We start from the raw sequence: 18048 nt of genomic DNA, 5'->3' as shown, positions 1-18048 counted from the left end.
CTGGCAGGAAGAACTGAAAAAGAGAGTGTGTTAGATGACAGGATTGGAAAATAGTTTTCTATTATGAAATTTGTAGGGAATCCAATAGCAGAAGAGAGAAGCTGCAGAAACAAACAGAACAAATGCGTGAAAGAATTTTGTTAGTGAGAAACATGCTCCCAAAATGAGGGAGGTGAATAAAAACCCATTAAAATAAAATCGGTTGGATGTTTTATTAAGGTAAGAATTTAATATTTATTTGCTCTAGTAGCTGTAGAAACGCGTCCAGAAGTCATACATAGCTTCATCATAGAAATTTGTATACCTTTGTACGATTGGTTCATCCACATTGTTAGAGTTGATCAGTTCCAACGCTTCAGGGAACTCACTGGAACTCACCTCACCGTCCGTGCTCGTTGGGGCAGTACTGCAACAGATGATAACATAATTAATTTCTTGTGTTAGAAAAAATCCTAGTCATTCAACTAATTTTACCCATTGAGTGCGAAGTCTACTAGCAGCTTGGTGATCCATTTCGTCACTTTTGCATCCTGGGTGTTTCGTCGGAAGTCCGGAAACAATATCGGTGCACGGAAGATATAAATCAACTCATCACAATGAACAATACCATAATCCTGTGGCGTATCAGTTTCCGGCGCAAAAATGGATGAGTACGAATAAGGACCCTTATAGTTAAACTTGTACAAATGTATGGGAGCTTTCGTACGGTTGTGATTCGCGTGCTGCCGCACACTAAGGGCAAGTGGATACACAAACAATCCTTCATTGAAGACCTACCAGCAGATAAAGCATAGTCAATCGAATTAATTACAATGAATTGGATCGCGATCGTCCAATTACGGCTTACCTTTGTGATGAGGTTGACGTGATCCTTTGTGAAGCATTCTCCAATTGCGGATTGATTCCCAACATAATGCTCCATCAGTATAGGTAACGCGTCAGACTGTTTTGCACCTCCAAGTACGTTCAGAAGGAGCGTCTTCTGTTGGGCAAACGTTTCCTTCGAGCAACCGGAGTCCTTCAGTATAGGAGCACTAAACACGAACCCATCATTCGGTACGATTCCTGTTAGCCAGGGAACGGAGAGATGTTTTCCACGCGACCAAAGTGCTTTAGGAGTGTCCGTTAAGAATGCATCTGGAACGGTTAATGCCTCCACTACTGGTCCGTAAACAATCACCGGATAGCGTGATCCGTTCTGGGTGAAAGAAATTACATTCTTTAGTATAAGAAAACTCGATCGTACATGCTCCCAAACATACCGTAAATCCCTTGTAACTGTAAACGAACTGATCAGCATCAATACTTCGAAGAGTTTCCACCAACTCGGAAGTATTCATTCTATACGCCCCTTTTATTCCCAACAGATCCGCCTGTCTACGAGCGAGCAGTTCCGGATTCACTTTTGGAGCACACCATGGTGCTAGAGCATTTCCGCTCAGGCTAATGGCGCGCTGGAATAAGCCTTCGTTACCAAGATACATCATCTGAAGATGTACCGAAGCACCACCGGCACTGTGTCCCATTATCGTAACCAGACGAGGATCACCCCCAAACGCTTCGATGTTTTGCTGCACCCAACGCAGAGCTAACCGTTGATCCTTCAGACCAAAGTTTCCACTGGCCGCTTCATCGCCGGTCGAAAGAAATCCGAAAGCTCCTAACCGGTAAGCGATTGTCACCACTATTACCTTATGATCCATCAGCTTTTCAGCTCCAGCAACGAGTGGAGAGTTGTACCCGGCCAAGAAGCCACCGCCATGAATGTATACCAGTGTTGGGATAGGTTCTGTAGCGTTCTGTGCCTCTGCTTTGCTGTTCTTAAACGGTCTGTACACATTCAGATACAAACAATCTTCCTTGCCTTCAACGCCTCGCTCCGGTAGAAAGAGATTGAGCTGGTAACAAGCCGATCGTGGAATTCTTCCCGACGCATCCAACTCCTTTTCCGTCCATGGATCGTTCGGTACCGGATCGGCAAAGCGCAGTGCTCCAAGCGGGGGTTTGGCGAATGGAACTCCTATAAACGCTTCGTACCGCTCGCCGTGTAAACTTCTCATCCAAGATCCTCGCATACATCCGTCCTGGATGCAAACTCTCGGAACATTCTGAGCTGCAGGATTTCCGGTCCGAGATGAAACGATAGCCAGCAACACAATCGTCAGAATCACTACCATACGGGCTGACATTACGAATTGATTTAAACTGACCCCGTTCGTTGATCGCGTTCTTTTATACGCTCGGCCCAGTGTTGGCGATTTCTGCAAAACTTTCTCTTCCAATCCAGGGAGACTGGAGAGTCGGGAGGGTAAAAGTGTTACGACTTTCATTCATTGTAGAAGATTTCTGTCCGGCAATCGAGAGCGTCTTGTCCCCCCTCGGTCATGCGTTCTTAGTACTATAAGCGAATGGAAGATAGTTTTGCAACAGTGAGGGACTCTTCCCGGACTCTTCAAAGCAAATTCAAATAAATATGGGTTACGATATGGTGTCGATCGTAATCCGACCCACGGATTATTGGCGAACCGGAAACAGGTTTCTGCGATTAACGGTTGCGTTCGGTTGACTTGGAATTCATCGTGTGAGAATCATTATTCATAACCACAGATACTCGTCGTTGTGATTGATGAGCTTGAAAGGAAACACAAAACGCCCTCCGACTGACCTATCGTACAATTCCCCTTTTTTATTTTATTTGCTAACAATTGCATCTTTTTCCGGCACAACTTACACTTTGCGTAAACTACGTACTAAACTAATCTAGCATAACAGATAAGATTGTATGTGAAGGCGGACAACCCTCAACACGAAACAAAAAACAAATAAAAACAATAAAGCAAAGAAGCTATCGAAAATAGAACATTATCTTACATTTGCACTGTGTACTCCGGCACGCCCGCCGCTGTCTATTGCCAGGCGGACATTTTGGAATCGATAGTTAAGTATCACAATTAAAGCTGCCTCCCGTTTTCCTGTTCTGCGGACAAAGGGTTCAATAGAAATTCTTCCAGAAGGCAAACATTTCCTCATTCCGGGCGCTGATCACGTTGACCTGCACCTCGTCACCGACCCGGGCAAATTCCTGCACATCACAGTCGAGCGATTGGTACACCTGGTTCTCGTTCTTGCATTCCCGGTAAGGTGCAAGCTGTTTCGCTCGGCTGTTTTATAAGACAAAATGGCGCAATTAGTAGAGTGTTTTTATTGTTTAAATACTAAAATTGCTCTTCACAATATTAAACTTACCCACTGATGGCGAAATCGATGAAGAAGTTAACGAACGTGTCCACCATCTTAAGTTCGGGCGATCCGGGCGGAAAGTCGGGAAAGATGGCCGGTTGACGGAAGAGGTAGTTTAGATCATCACAGTGTACCACACCGTAATCGCCGGTATCGCCACCAGCGTAGACGACAGAGTACGAGTATCTTCCTTTGTACGATAATTTATATATGCTGGCCGGTGCCATATCGGTATCCGCCACGGTGATGTACTGTTTGACACCCAGCTGTACGGGATAGATGAATGCAGCTTCGCTGTATAGCTGTCGAAGGGTAGTACTTGGTGAGTATAATAGCGTTTTGTATTAAAAAATCTTACAATCATACTCACATCAACAAACGCTTGCAGATTATCCGGTCGGATCGGTTCCGCATCGGTAGTATCGTTCAGGAACCGTGATCGTATCTCCTCAATCAGTGTCTTGGTCGGTGGTCGCTCGAGCAGGATCGGTAGGATTGTGCTAAAGTTACTCTTGAGCTCGTTAAACAGCTCTGGATTCTTGAAGATTGCCAACGCACGGACGGCACCTTCGTTCGGGACGTATCCTGCCATGTACGGGATCTGCTGATAGTTCCCATTGAGCCAGCTTTCTTTCGGTTCTTCGGTGATGAATGCGTTGGGTGAGTTTTTCGATTCCACCACCGGGCGGAACAGTGTCAGAGGATCGACGGACCAAAGCTATTTTTGACGAGGAAAAGCTTATATTAATTCTTGTATCCTTGTGTGAAGCTACTGTGGGTCCTATGGATTCCTTACCTTCAGCTTGTACGTACTACCGACGAGCTTCTCCCCAGGCACTTCACGCAGTGCCGCGATCAAGCTCTTGCTGGACAGATTCTCCGCACTCATAATATCCACCACGACACCCGTATCTCGGGCCAATGTTAGCGGGTCCTTAGTGGGAATGTTCCACGGTACCAGCGAGTTGCCGCTCATCATGATTGCCCGATGGAACAGTCCACGGCTCAGTGGACTGATCAGATGCATATGCACGGACGTAGCACCCGCACTCTGTCCAACGATCGTGATCAACTGATCGTTTCCACCAAACTTTGCTATGTTTTGTTTGACCCACTGCAGGGCTAGCGTTTGATCCTTCAGTCCAGCATTGCCTGGTGCGGCCGAATCTCCGGTTGAGAGGAATCCTAGCACACCGAGCCGGTACTGGATTGCGACGAGTATCGCACGCTTCGTATCCATGATGTACTCTGGACCAACCACTAGTGGGCTGCCTGTGCCCGAGAAGAAGCCACCCCCATGGATGTACACTATCACAGGTAAGTTGGAGCTTGTCGAGTCAGTGCATCCCTGTGGGCGAGTAGAGAACGCAAATTACTAAAGATGTACGACGCTGCGCGAATGCTCATTCTCGTTCGTCTTATACGAGCTACACACGTACGTCAGTCGAGGCATGTTAATGACAAACCCGGTTTCACTTTCATTCACGCTAGTGCAGCGTGCGTGCGCGTGGTGCCACGTGTTTCTAATTGCAAAACAAGACGTTGAGCCATCATTGATCAATAAATACCGGCTCGCGCAGGTATCATAAAGCCGCCGTGCGCGAGGCATAAAAATAAAGCCACCCTCCAATGCAAGCCTCCCAGCAGCAGAGGTCTGGCTGGTAGGTTCTGCTCTGGCTGAATTGACGAGACGCCTAATCAGCAGAACAATTTAAAAGAAAAAAAACCGGAATTTATAAGCAGGGAGCCGGATCGCCACAACCGGGTGAATGTGCCCGCAACTCGTGCTAATATGCCACGCGCGCACGCTTCTCTTCTTACACCGATAACACGGCAAGCAACCGCGTCCGCCGTCTGGTCCGGTTCTGTAGTATTCTACCCCACAGCAACCTCCCCTAGCGCGTTTATGTTTACTGTTGCTAGCGGTTTGTGTGTGTTCGTACGCCGGTATGGCGTGGCTCTGGGTAAACTCAGAGCTGTGACATGACGCCGGCGTCAGGTCGTGTGCGTAGTGCGGAAGTGATCAGATTCCCACGCGACCTCAGTACCGCGTGATGGAGTCATTCCAACCGTAAAATGGTTTGGCGCGTGGCCACGAGCCCTCTAGACCTCCGAAGAGTATGATCGTTATGACTCACCTTTGGACGGTATACGTTTAGGTAGAGACAATCTTCACTACCGGTGACCGGTGGATTCGGTAATAGATCATTCCGCTGCAGACACATCGATCGTTCGTATGAGGCGTTATACAGCTGGTCGGTGTATGGGTCGTTGCGCACTGGATCCTGGGTGAAAGAGAGATTTGCAAAAATGGGACGCATAAGTGAGTATATTGTTTTTCCACGTTTTTTTTTTCCTTTTCACTTTGTTTATTGTGTAAGGTACAACACATTATCAACTGTGTCAACAAGATGTGTTTTTATGCCAAACAGAGATTTTCTACCACATGAAACCAATCTCTGATAAGCGATAGATCGTCGTCTATGCCAGTTTGTAAGAGCAGAGCGAGCATTGCAAACGCACGCCTTACTCATCCGGCTGCGGTTAAAGTTTTTTTTTTCTTCCACCGATTAAATTACACTTTAATGCAGGAAAAATCGCTACACCAACTGTCTCAAGGTAGCAATTTGCATTGAATGCAACAATTCGCCGACAGCCGTGACGTAGGGCGTGGGAAATTAGGACCCGGGTTGTGCAATCTAATCGATATTAAACGACTCACCGGTGTAACTGCATACTGTGCGTGCGTGTGTGTGTGTGTACGTATGTGTTTTTATGCAAGTGAATGCAATTGTATGATTTATCAAAAGAAAATGCAACAAAACCTATTGTTAAACTGTCGTTAAACATCGGTAGGCAGAAGATTGATTTCGAATGGCTCACATTGCCGACTGATTGTAATAATATTCAGTGAAATCAAAACGTCCCCCTGATTTATTTTCGGAGTTAGATATAGTAAATAAGCGAAACACTATGTAACGCTTGATAGCGTTACAGCGTTACGGTTTAAAACAGTTCGGTTTTAAAAATGGTTCCCTATTTTCAAATTGATAAATATGATTTTTCGTTTTCTATATCCTCATATTTTCTTTATTCAAAACGTTAGGTAACTTGCTAATAAATTTACGTGAAAAAATTAATAAAAACCACCACACTTAAGAGAAACAACATGCAGTTCAGTTCAGTTCAGAGCTCAGACTAGTGGAAGCACTGCAATAAACGAGTGACAATTTTTTCTCACTTTTCCCGTCTGAACTGTCTAATAACCGAGCTCTTGAGACGCCAGGACCAGATATTGGATCCCGCCTAGATCGTTACACGGAATACATGGGCTACGGGTAAAATCATCTCCAGAAAAGTCAGAATTGACAAGCCGGAAAACCTCTAAAGCTGTCTAGTACCAAAGAAGCCCAAGCCCCTCCCTTGCACTGATAGTCATCTATCTAAAGATTTAAGTCAAGAAAGCCATAAAAGGCTGTCAAAAATTTTTCGACATTTTAAATACAAAGCAGGAGTGGTATAGGTCACATATGATCGATAGGCGGCCATTAACTGTACTACTACTGTACTACTACGGCCATTAACTGTACTAAAATGTATTTTTGAAAAGGATTCTAAATACAACACTGTTTGTTCAATGTGAGTATTTTCTAAACACACAGTTACTAGACAAGCTTTAGGATGTTAACTGTTAGTGTGTGGCCCTAAGTTACGCATCACTGTACTTACCGCAAATCGTAGCTCTCCGACAGGCGGCTTAGCGAAGGGAATGCCCAAAAAAGCCTCGAAATCTTCACCGGCCATTCCCTTCCTGTACGTACCACCCAAGCATCCATCATCGATACAAACACGCAGTCCATCCTCACGATCGCAGGAACTGTCCGCAGGTTGTAACGCGTCCGCCATCAAAGGTCTCCCATTAAAGTACTCACTGCTTGTGCACGAAATTACACACTGCATCACAAGAAACAGTACCGGCACTACGGTACGCTGTGTTTGACGAGACATTTTCACCTTCGCTTTGGTAACTTTACGATAAGTTCTCGACGTAAATCAGCCCTCTTATACACACTTGCACGCACTGATCACTAAACTGTTTGTTGATCGTTGATCGCTGGCGCCGTCTTCCCTGTGCGTCTTTCCTTCACTGCGGTGTTAAGCGCGCCAGTGTTGATACGGCACTGCACTGGACAGCTTGCGGGATCGATGATTTTATTAGCAGCAGGACCGCCACCCTCACTACCACCACCCAGTGGCAGCAGCAGCACCTCTAGCACCAACACGTCAGCTGTACGGTAAGCGCGAACGCACGCGTTAAGATCTGCGACAAAACGAAAATACACATCAGCACATGTGTGTCAAACAATATCGGTTCCCGTTTTTGCACCACCCTCTCCTCCTACCAACCCCTTTCTCTCTTCCTCACTTGCTCGCCCTTCCCAAAGCGTTACAGATAAGAGTCGCCTAAGAATGTCCCATTAATCCACCCTAACCTTTCCTATCCGTGTAATTCATGTACCGCCGGGGAGTCTTACCACGCCGTAGAAAGACTCTACGACAAAAGCCTAGCGACAACTACACGGACTGCACGATGCTTAATGAGCGGTTTGAGCCACACGACCCAGCAACCGAATACCCCCAACTTGCCCGAGAACGCATCGGCACACGCAACCGCCGCTCTGCTCACCTTTTTTTCCGAGCCCAGCACCCTTCGATCAAGCTTCAAGCAGGCTTTACGCTTACCGGCACACTAGAACACTCAGCACTTCATTCGCAGCTGTCAGTGCGACGCAACGCGGGCGAGTAATCTGGCAAGCTGCTGAGGAAACCCCTTTTATTCTTATCGGTTGGCGATTCCTTGCCGTGACCTACATCCGGGCGGATCTGACGAAAACGAAGCGAAGGAGCGATGATCGGGATGCCACGTGCTAGCACCTGGGCCGAACTTTACCCTGCACGATGCGTAATAAGTGTCCGCGCGTGGAGGTCCACATTTTGGTGGACACCGTGATGGGGAACTCACAAGGAGGCGACACGATCGCGGGAGTGTGGCGCTGGTTTGGGGTGAGCGCACATGATAAGATGGACACGCTCGTACGGTTTGCAAATTGGGAACGTGTTTGAAGATTGGTCGGACTCGGGGCGTACCCCACACACGCACGGGATCATCCGGCGGGGGACGGGAGTTTCCAGTCTATTTTTAGAAGCACACGAAAGATGTCAAACCCTCCAGCATCGGATGGAGGCGGCGGCGAACTTTGATAATCGAACGTTGGAATTGATTCTTGGAAACTTTTCTTTGTCTTCTTATCGCCAAAATGTTGGCTTTTGATTAGTTGTTTTTCGATTGTTTGTTTTATGTTGTTTTTATCGAATGGAGGAGGAGGAGGTTTGTTTTTAGCGATGAGTGACTAATTTAAAATGCGACTGCGCCTGTCAGGCGTGGTTTATGTGTTTCTATTTTTGACTTTTATGTTTTTAATTAATTTTATATGTTTCTATCAAAAAGGCGTTCCAGGCACACCACACTGAGAGGAAATTTCTGGAGAATATTTTACATGTCGGTACAAGAAAATTATATAGTAAAAAAAGGAAACACACACACAGAAAACCCATCAATCATTGTTCATGAAAATGTACTAAAAAGTGAGCAACAAAGTTCAAGCAAGATTAATAGATTTTTTGCTGATGGTTCAAATGAGTTGAGGACTGATTTTCCAACTACCTGGTTACCTTGTAGGTAGGTCACTTAAGCCAGGAAGAAGGCCATTTATTTAACTGGAGGTTTGTTATTCCGTTGACTGTCGGGAGGGAGTCTAATTACTAAAAATTTTAGAAACGTTCGCAGAACAATCTTCATCTCCGATTTTAGTTTCTTTTATTTCTGAATCTATTTCTTGAGCTGCCTGGTTTTAGGTTTTGATTTGATAAAAACTTCTTTTTTCTGTATATAATGATTGGACGCAAAGGCACATCCGGTATTCCTTTTCCCTAAGCTTCAGTTGAAAAAAAATTCCGATCCAAAGACATTTAATCCATCAAAAAAGAATAAGATGTTTATCAGTATTTATATGGTTAATAAAGGTATATAAAAAATCTTGCCACTCAACATAGAAAAAACAAGAAACAAATAAATGTACGATAAATTAGAGAGAATTCCAAGAAGGGACAACAAAAGAGCACAATATCAATTGCTCACATCTTTTAAGTTCTTGAAAACGTTAGCAAATGAGCTGCTGTTTGAAAATAAATCTTTTTTCTGTTGTGAATTGTTTAACCGTCAAAGTTATCAAATCACTGTAGCCAACTAAAAAACAACTAAGAATTTTGGCTATATGTTTTATATTCTTCCTTTCCCCCTCGCGATCTCCACAACCATCCTTAAAATACCACCCTAGATAAAGGGAAGCGCGTGTGCGATGATTTTTGGTTTTGATTTGTTTGTTCGCTTACGACTTTTTTTTCACCCCATTTGAGATTCTTTATCTACGAAATTCTCGTTCGAAGCACGAGGCCACGATAAACAACTTTGTCTTTGCGAGTCGCGGTGACGTTTCGTTCGATGAATGAAGATGATCGTGCGTTAAAAGATGCAGCGCGTGTGGAGCTTATCTTCGGCCGGCATGATTTGGGGGTTCCGATATAGGGCAGGCACGTGTGAGCGATTTGGGAATTACAGTCGATTTATCATCGAGGGAGCTGCTCGTCATGAGTTTGTTATTGATTGCAAAGGTATGTAAATGTAAGAAAAATAACGACAGCTTGATAGTAATATTGAGTGCATGCTGAGAAATTTCGCATGGTTTTCCATACACGATCGATATACTTATAAAGTTCTTAACGTTAATTAAGTTTAGAAATGGACAGACATTTGTGACATTTGTTTAAATTTACTTTCTAAATAATATCAAATAATATATCAAATATATTTCATAAACCAAATTTGATTCACTCACATTTCGTTCTCGGCTCGGGAGTCAGCAAAGCAACTTATGTAAACACTTTCACTTTCCACCGTCCGATGTTCCTCCGACTACGAAGGACACAAAACGGGCATACGAAATGCAGCACATGCACCAAAGGATCACGACACCAACCAACTGTTGCATTCGTTCCCGGAGGACGCTTCTTTTATACACCCGCTGGCAAGGGATACGAGAATCATTCGATTGGTTCACCATGAGAATCGCATCGGTCGCACGTCTGATGCTACCATCTCTGTGTATCCTCCCTCGATCATGCATGGCGTATGCACGCATACCTAAAAAAAAAAGATGCAGTTCGGTGCATTCGAATCTCCTTTCCCCATTCTACAAAGCGGCGTGCGTACGTCGGCAAACGTCAGAACCACGAGCGGGTGCATTTTACTAACAAATGAATCCTGAAAGCATTCGCCCGTCGTCTGGCTCTGGATGCATGTCCGATTCAGTTAACACTAGACCCACAACGTGATGCTGTGTAGTAGTAATAGTATCGTAATTGTAATGTCTGCTTCTTAAATGCAATTAAATCTCTGCAAACACAACTCCCCGTTGAACAGCCTGTTGACCTGCTTACGGGCGTTCGCAATTGAAGGATAAGTTTGTCCCCAAATTTGCTGATCAATCCGTGTCATCGGTAGTGGCAATGGCAACACTTCAAAAAAAGGGGGTTAGTATGCACACGCGCGAACGATCGGACTCATCCGCCTTCCCCCATTGCCAAAAGTGCATCTCCCCAACCCATGAGCCTTCAATTTGTTCATCTTCAATTTTTGTCTCTTTCCTTTTCTTCTTTTCATTTTCCGCGTTGGGGGGGCTTGTTTTATGCTCTTGTTGTTGTTCTTGTGTACAACAAATTCTTTACGCTTTGCATAATGCATCAAATTTACTGACCCACATTTACGGCACGCCTGCATGCATTGACGATGCAGAAACTGCAATTCCAGTGTGCGAATGCAAACGAAAAGCAAAAGTTCGACATTGGACTGGATGGGGAGAGCGTACCTCGAGATGGCTGGGGTGATGAATACAACGCGAGCAGTCATTCAGAATCGGTTTGTTGTTTATTTTTCTTTTTGCTTTATTTTCGCTGGATTCTCGCGTTGAACACGTTGCAGTCAATATGCAGCGGAACGGTTGTACAGTTTAGTTGAAATGTATTTTTGGTTACCAAAGACAAGCAGAGGATCGTCTGGTGTGGTGAAGTTCAACTTTAACCCGTGTCGTCTGGACACTGGTTGATGGGGATGAAAACGAGAGCAGTAGCCCGAAGCTTTAATATTACCGATGCAGGAACACATGGAATGCATTAAACGAGAAAAAAGGATGCTTTCTCATGGGAAGGGTTTTTTTTCGTTACGATTAAAAGTAGGTAACGCAAACTAGAACTCATTATAGTAGAAACAAAAAGATGAATTCTCGGAAAACACAAAAAGATAAAAGTTTTTGATTGGAAGGAATAAATCGTGTAGTAGAAAGGTTAGGTACATAAAAAAAGAGAGATTGAATGTTCAAGAAAAACATTAAGAAATCAATAAAATGTAAGATAAACATAAAACACCTTGAATCAATAAAACATACATAAATTAAAGCATAAAATAAATATGTTAAGAAGACAGAAAATTACAAAAAAAAAACAACAAAATATTGTTTTAATACAATGAAAGAAAGAAATAAAAGTGAAGTAAAAAAGCCAAGCCAAGTCAAGCCAATTTCAAGGAACTTTTTCTATTACGCTACTTTGATGTTGAGAGCTCTCAGTTATCCATTTTTAGCTTTTCTCGACATTGTTTTGGCTGCAGAAACATAATTAGTGCGACGGTTGTTTCATTTCAATTTTGTTTTTAATAATTATTTACAAATAATTTAAACATTTTTTTGTGGGAAACCCTTCCCACAAAAAAATGTGGGAAGCTTCCACAACCTAGCTTAGTAATACAAAAATTATTTAAATTTAAATACTACATCCACATTGCTCCTTCGCTAAAACACATACACTCCCCACTAGCAGATCGATGATAAGAACGGGGAAATTTAGCCATTTCTCGCGTAACTTGCCGCCGTCAGCATGTCTAGCTAATGCAGTACTTATCAACGGCTAATCCAGCTGATTCGAACCCCAACGCCACGCGAACATCAGTTTTTTGCGGACCTCAAGCAAGCAAGCAGGACGTGTGCCGATCGATCGAGCTGGAATGTTTGCGGACTGCTGATAATACGGACCGTTCCCCGAGCGTGAATCGATGCCGTTGAACCGAAGATAAATGCGATTTCATGTACGCTCGGTCCGAATCGCTCTACACGCCAGCAAAACAAAAAAGCGCATTGCTGGCTCGCTGGTGGCTTGAACACGTGTAGGAGCAGGTTGTTTAGTTTTCGTTGTTTACAAACCATCGCGTAGCGAAACGGTTGCGCGATAGGATCGTTTCCGCCGGCCGGCGCCCGCACGCAAGCGCGGTGCGAATTTAGTCAGAGTGTATTTACTACGGAAGTGTGGCGAAAGTCGAAATTCGTCAGTGTTCTAAGAGAAGTTAATGAAATTGGATACCTTCATCATAACATTTAACCTTCAAACGTAAACGGAATCTGGTCATGCACGTTCCTCGTAGAAAGCTCTCCAAAACTCGTACATCTCCTCGTCCAAACCATGGGTGATCGTTCTGCTCACCGGATAGTATGGGTTGCTCGTGTTGGCAAACGTGATCACGTCACACTTTTTACCGAAACACGTGCCATCCGTGTCGACCAGATCGTTCGTCGCGAAATCGATGATAAACTTTACCCAATGATGGACCATTTCCGCCTCGGGCGATGGTACGGGAAATTCGGGAAAGAACAGTGGCATATAGAAGAGGTAGATCATTTCGTCCGGATGACTTAAACCGTACGGTTTGTCTGAGCCGGTGAATAGCTTCGAGAAGGAGTATCGGCCACAGAACTGGAACGAGTAGACGCTGGTCGGTGTATGTTTCCGATTGGCAAGATGCTGCTTGATGCCTTTCACCATCGGATACAGGAACCAGGCTTCTGAAAGCATCTGTTAGAAGAAGAATTGTTTCATAGAGCCTCTCCAAAATGTCTCATTTGCTAAACGTGACTGCTTACCTTTGTGATTTCTTCATAATTATGCTTGGTGACCCACTTTGTCGGTGGAGTGTTCTTAAGGAAACGGTTTCTTAATCGTACCAGTTTCTCCTTGGTGATACGAGTTCTCAATATGAGTGGCAAAAGTTTGGTAAATTTCTCATTCAAATCCACCACTAGCGACTTATTACGATAGATCGTTTGTGTGACGATCGACCCATCGTTCGGTATGCTTCCTGTCAGCCAAGGAACACTCGCGTAAGCACCCCGACGCCAAGCAGCACGTGGATCCTCGGCTAAAAATGGTTTCGGTTCGTCCGCGGGTTCCACAACGGGATGATACAATGTAATTGGATGAATGTCCCACAGCTTCAACAGTTCGGTGCTAGTCGTCAGTTCCTCTGCATCAATTTCCCGCAGCTGCTCAACTAATTCCAAGGTAGACAGTTCGTCCGCATCGCCTATGCCCAGCACCTTCGCTTGGGCGCGTGTTAATCGGAGAGGGTCTTCGATCGGAACACTCCAGCTAGATAGTGCACTACCACTCATGCTTATTGCACGATGAAAGAGACCACGGCTTAGCGGACTCAGCAGGTGAAACTGTGTGCTGGATCCACCGACACTTTCACCAAAAATCGTCACCTGGTTAGGATCACCGCCAAACGCGCGAATATTTTTCTTTACCCAACGCAACACCGCCACTTGATCCTTCATGCCGAAGTTACCCGGCGCGGCAGTATCGCCGGTTGAGAGGAACCCGAAGATACCTAGACGATATTGAAACGTTACGACGATCACCTTGCGCGAGTCCATGAAACGTCCTGGATCGCGCTGTTCCGGTTGTGCAGAACCGTACAGGAATCCACCACCGTGTATGTACACCAACACTGGAAGCGAACGGGAAGCGTGGCATCCCTCAAGCACCGGTACGAACACATTCAAATACAGGCAATCCTCTTCCCCGAACATTGGAGCGGTTGGGACGAGTGTAACCTTTTGGATGCAGGCATTCTTCGGTCGGGACGCATCGTACATACCATGCCATGGGTCGTTTGGCTGTGGGTTCTATAAGTGCACGTGGGAAACATTAAAACGAACTACTTAAAGTCACAAAACTAGTCCGTAGTCACCGAAGTCACTCACCGCAAACCGCAACTTGCCAACCGGAGGTTTCGCGTAAGGAATTCCCCAAAATGCCGGATACGTTACGCCGACATTATTTTCCATTATTGTACCGTGCAGGCACCCATCACTAATACACACTATAAGATCATTCAAGTATGCTTCGACACATCTAAGCCAAACAGTTGTTCCAAACAGTACTAACACAATAAGAGAGACAACATTTTTGAGATTACACTTTTTCATTTCTTGGTACACAAGCACAAAGTCCTTCCGTTCGAAATATCCGCTTCGATTGCACTAAAACGTACCAAGCTGCTTGGGAGGTCTTTTATATCCGATCGCCATCCTCGGTTACTTTCACTGGCTGACTCACTTTTCTCTTATTTCCTTTTAATCACATTATCTTTTTTTAGGAACTTGAAAACCTTTCTCCTTGAACGTGATCGCTGAAATTAAGAGTGTTCTGTAACGTTGCAGTTGCTTTCATTCAAGGTTGCAGTGGTCAGTTGTTGTCCTGCTAGGCGTTAAACTGGTTTCGTTATCGCATGTGAAACTGGTTTCCAAAATACAGTTTGATTTCACTTTCGATAATAGTTTGGCGTAATACCTGAGAACGGAACGTCAGCATTCTGAATCAAGTAGTACAAGCTGAACTAAAAATAGTCTGCGCGGTTCTGGAATTTATGCGTTGTATAACACTCATTGTCAATGGCCCACTTATGGCTCCCACTCGTTGGGTGTTGAGCGATGGAAGCTGTCCCGAAAAAAGGCGAAAGCCGCATACATAAATGACAAGCAGATGCATTATGCAGTTCACGATTTGCATCAGCACATCCTGCCTGATAGGATTCGTTGCGACACACTGATCGGATTATCTTACCAAGCATCTAGGACATGGACGCGTCCGTTTCATTCGTTGCATTGAGAACTTTTTTGGCTCCCGCAATTGATTCAGGATGCATAATCTTACAAGAAACTATATTTACACCGCAAGTAGTCTCGGGATCGTATGTTCAATGTGAGAAAGAGCTGTGGAAGGCTTACATTACGATTGCTACAAAACATAATTGGAATTGCTAGTTTATTTGTATATCAAAAATTACATTACAATCTTCGAGGATAATCTTTGTACGATCATCAATGATAAGCAACATATGAAGAATCGTAAACCGTGTCCCAAAAATCATGCATTTGGTTGAGTTCTTCACTTAAGCCGCTTTCACTTGACACCAAAACAGGTGAGGATGATAAATCAGCAGCTTCTGGAGATGATTCGGCATTTGTAAACTTTACCATCTTAATGCTCTTTTCACACGATTTTGTTGGATCTTGTGAAGTGCTGGAGAGAAAGATGAAAACAGGTCATGCTGTAGTTACAAACACACTATCTGAAGAAGCATGATTACCCATTGACGGCAAAGTTGACCAGAAAATTTGTCCACACGTTGGACATTTCGGTTTCCGCTGAATCGGGTGGGAAGTCCGGGAAGAGATCGATCATGCGGAACAGATATGGGAGTTCGTCCTGATGGCAAACGCCATGACTTGCATTCGAAGGTATATATAGCGATGAGAACGAATGTCGCCCAACGAATTCAAACGAATAAAGCGTTGTTTCACGGCATTCTGTTTCGTTGGAATTGGTGTACTGCAGAAGTGTCTTTATAGTTGGATATGCAATCAACGCATCAGACATCATCTGAAAATAAGATATATTGTTTATTTGTAATATGAAGGCTCAATATCTATCAAAGTTATAGATCGTAAAAACAAACCTGTGTAAACTGCTCTTCATTTTCTTCATTGATCCAGCGATTATCAGGTGCACCTGGAAAGTACCGCTCTTTAAGCTGTTCTAAAACCAAAGATGAAGCATTTAACGCTAACACTGGTGTTAAAAGTTCCTTCAGATTATCATTAAACTCCCTCCTTATCGTGTCGTTGTGTAGTATCGCAAGCGAAACAACTGCACCCTCGTTCGGTACCGTTCCGATCATGATTGGAACATGCTGATATCGACCTTCATCCCACAACTTTCGTGGATCGTCAGGTAGAAAGCGTTCCTCTTGAGGTACAGAAGGACCTTGAGCCGTTGGCCGGTACATCACGATAGGATGCTCAAACCAAATTCTCAGATGGGGCATACTGGCGGTAAGTACTTTCGCATCAAGATACTGCAAAACGTCCACTAACTCTGCAGTTGTTAGCTCATCCGCCTCGGATACTCCAATTAGCTTCGCTTGTTTGCGTGCGAGTGTAAGAGGATCCTCTATAGGCAAACTCCACACAGCGAGAGCGCTTCCACTCATAATGATCGCCCGCTGAAACAATCCTTTGCTCAGTGGACTGATCATGTGCAGCTGTACGGAAGCACCACCAGCACTTTCACCGAACAGTGTCACTGACTGTGCATCACCACCGAAGAAACCAATGTTTCGTTGTACCCATTTGAGTGCCATCACTTGATCGAGCATTCCGTAGTTACCCGTTGCCTGGCCATCACCGGTAGAGAGGAAGCCAAACACACCCAACCGATACTGGATCGTGACGAGAATTGCTTTCTTCGTGGCCAACAAACGTTCCGGTCCGTACAGCTGAGGATCGGCAGAACCGAAGAAGTAACCACCACCGTGAATCCACACCATGACTGGAAGCGAGTCACTTTCATTGCGCTTTGGACGATACACGTTCAAGTAGAGACAGTCCTCATCTCCCACGATAGGTTGATCGGGAAGTAGGAAAGACTTTTGTAGACAGGCCGGCTTGCTTTCCGTTGCGTTATAGTCTTCCGTCCATGGTTCAATCGGTTGAGGTTTCTATTTTGACGAAGAAATCTTCATTGCACCCGCCGAGTTCTTAGCAAAATCGGTCCGAGAACATTCAAACTCACCTTAAACCGTAGCTTTCCAACGGGTGGTTTCGCGTAAGGTATTCCCACAAATGCATCAAACTTGAGATTGTTCGTGTCCGTCATGGATGCTCCCAGCAGACAGCCATTTTCCGTACAAACGCTCGGATGTTTCAGTTGCCCAGTTACAATGGTGCACAACGTAAGCCAACTGGCCAGAAAGACACTGATCGAGAGCTTCATTACGGGTCCGTTTCTCACCGTGTACTAACATCGCTTGGTGATCGATCGGTGATCTTGCAGCTAGAAACTGATAGATTTTTTTTTTGTTTTAACGAGCTGCACCACACAAACACAGTGCAAGTTTTGCCCCCGGAACACAAGCAAAGGTATAAAGCGGCATTCTAAAAGAGATAACCGGTCCGGGAGAATGGATGGGTTTCCCGGTTCCGTATGCAGATGCAACACGGTCGGTCGGTCTCGTTAATGCAAAAACAAACGCTTCCACCGATGATAATCAACTAATACATGTGAAGTATGTGTTTTTGTTGGTGCAATCATATTGAGTATTTGCATGAATATTTATAATTGTGTAATATGCTTTCTTAAATGATCTTTGTTGCGTTTAATAAATAAATTATTTAGCTACAAATGCATAAAATACAAAATTTTAAATAATACATGTTTTTGTACATGACAATGCGGCGAAGAATCGTCTTAATTGTTGATAAAATAAATTTAATATTTTTCTACATACATAATTTTCAATTA

The 18048-nt window shown here is 44.4% G+C and overlaps 4 protein-coding genes across 4 annotated transcripts in view; 1 reads left to right on the top strand and 3 right to left on the bottom strand.

Moving 5' to 3' along the window:
- Positions 1-243: 243 nt before the first annotated feature.
- On the bottom strand, positions 244-2189 carry LOC126561959 (juvenile hormone esterase-like). The gene is made up of 4 exons (XM_050218352.1): positions 1263-2189; positions 848-1198; positions 475-773; positions 244-406 (listed from the first exon to the last, which is right to left on the bottom strand). Exons 1-4 carry the CDS (start codon positions 2187-2189, stop codon positions 244-246), a joined length of 1740 nt encoding a protein of 579 aa, XP_050074309.1.
- Positions 2190-2990: 801 nt separating this feature from the next.
- Positions 2991-7248, bottom strand: LOC126561899 (juvenile hormone esterase-like). Its single transcript, XM_050218266.1, has 6 exons — positions 6970-7248; positions 5379-5525; positions 4037-4588; positions 3611-3958; positions 3247-3542; positions 2991-3161 (listed from the first exon to the last, which is right to left on the bottom strand). The coding sequence occupies exons 1-6, from the start codon at positions 7246-7248 to the stop codon at positions 2993-2995; spliced, it is 1791 nt and encodes a 596-aa protein (XP_050074223.1). The 3' UTR covers positions 2991-2992.
- Positions 6255-18048, top strand: part of LOC126561400 (uncharacterized) — a 112298-nt gene continuing 100504 nt past the window's right edge. Inside the window, exon 1 of the mRNA XM_050217519.1 lies at positions 6255-6259. The gene's annotated coding sequence lies outside the window, so the exon portion shown is untranslated. The remainder of the gene's footprint in view (positions 6260-18048) is intronic.
- On the bottom strand, positions 12811-17562 carry LOC126561039 (uncharacterized). The gene is made up of 6 exons (XM_050216987.1): positions 17320-17562; positions 16205-17245; positions 15836-16128; positions 14448-14598; positions 13326-14369; positions 12811-13257 (listed from the first exon to the last, which is right to left on the bottom strand). Exons 1-6 carry the CDS (start codon positions 17518-17520, stop codon positions 12811-12813), a joined length of 3177 nt encoding a protein of 1058 aa, XP_050072944.1. The 5' UTR covers positions 17521-17562.

The sequence above is a fragment of the Anopheles maculipalpis genome, chromosome 3RL (genome assembly GCF_943734695.1).
Source record: "Anopheles maculipalpis chromosome 3RL, idAnoMacuDA_375_x, whole genome shotgun sequence".
Taxonomy (NCBI): domain Eukaryota; kingdom Metazoa; phylum Arthropoda; class Insecta; order Diptera; family Culicidae; genus Anopheles; species Anopheles maculipalpis.
The sequence above is the reverse complement of the archived record's forward strand: the minus strand, read 5'-3'. Positions and strand labels throughout refer to the sequence as shown.

Excerpts from the sequence above, each read along its gene's own strand:
- LOC126561039 (XM_050216987.1), bottom strand. The coding sequence starts at position 17,520 with ATGAAGCTCTCGATCAGTGTCTTTCTGGCCAGTTGGCTTACGTTGTGC. Across the intron at positions 14,599-15,835 it reads GTCAACTTTGCCGTCAATGG|ATGTGTCGAAGCATACTTGA; the intron begins GTAATCATGCTT and ends TGTTTGGCTTAG. Across the intron at positions 13,258-13,325 it reads ATTATGAAGAAATCACAAAG|ATGCTTTCAGAAGCCTGGTT; the intron begins GTAAGCAGTCAC and ends TTCTTCTAACAG.
- LOC126561899 (XM_050218266.1), bottom strand. The coding sequence starts at position 7,248 with ATGTCTCGTCAAACACAGCGTACCGTAGTGCCGGTACTGTTTCTTGTG. Across the intron at positions 5,526-6,969 it reads TCGGAGAGCTACGATTTGCG|GATCCAGTGCGCAACGACCC; the intron begins GTAAGTACAGTG and ends TCTTTCACCCAG. Across the intron at positions 3,959-4,036 it reads GTAGTACGTACAAGCTGAAG|CTTTGGTCCGTCGATCCTCT; the intron begins GTAAGGAATCCA and ends CGTCAAAAATAG.
- LOC126561959 (XM_050218352.1), bottom strand. The coding sequence starts at position 2,189 with ATGTCAGCCCGTATGGTAGTGATTCTGACGATTGTGTTGCTGGCTATC. Across the intron at positions 1,199-1,262 it reads ACAGTTACAAGGGATTTACG|AACGGATCACGCTATCCGGT; the intron begins GTATGTTTGGGA and ends TCTTTCACCCAG. Across the intron at positions 774-847 it reads ACGTCAACCTCATCACAAAG|GTCTTCAATGAAGGATTGTT; the intron begins GTAAGCCGTAAT and ends ATCTGCTGGTAG.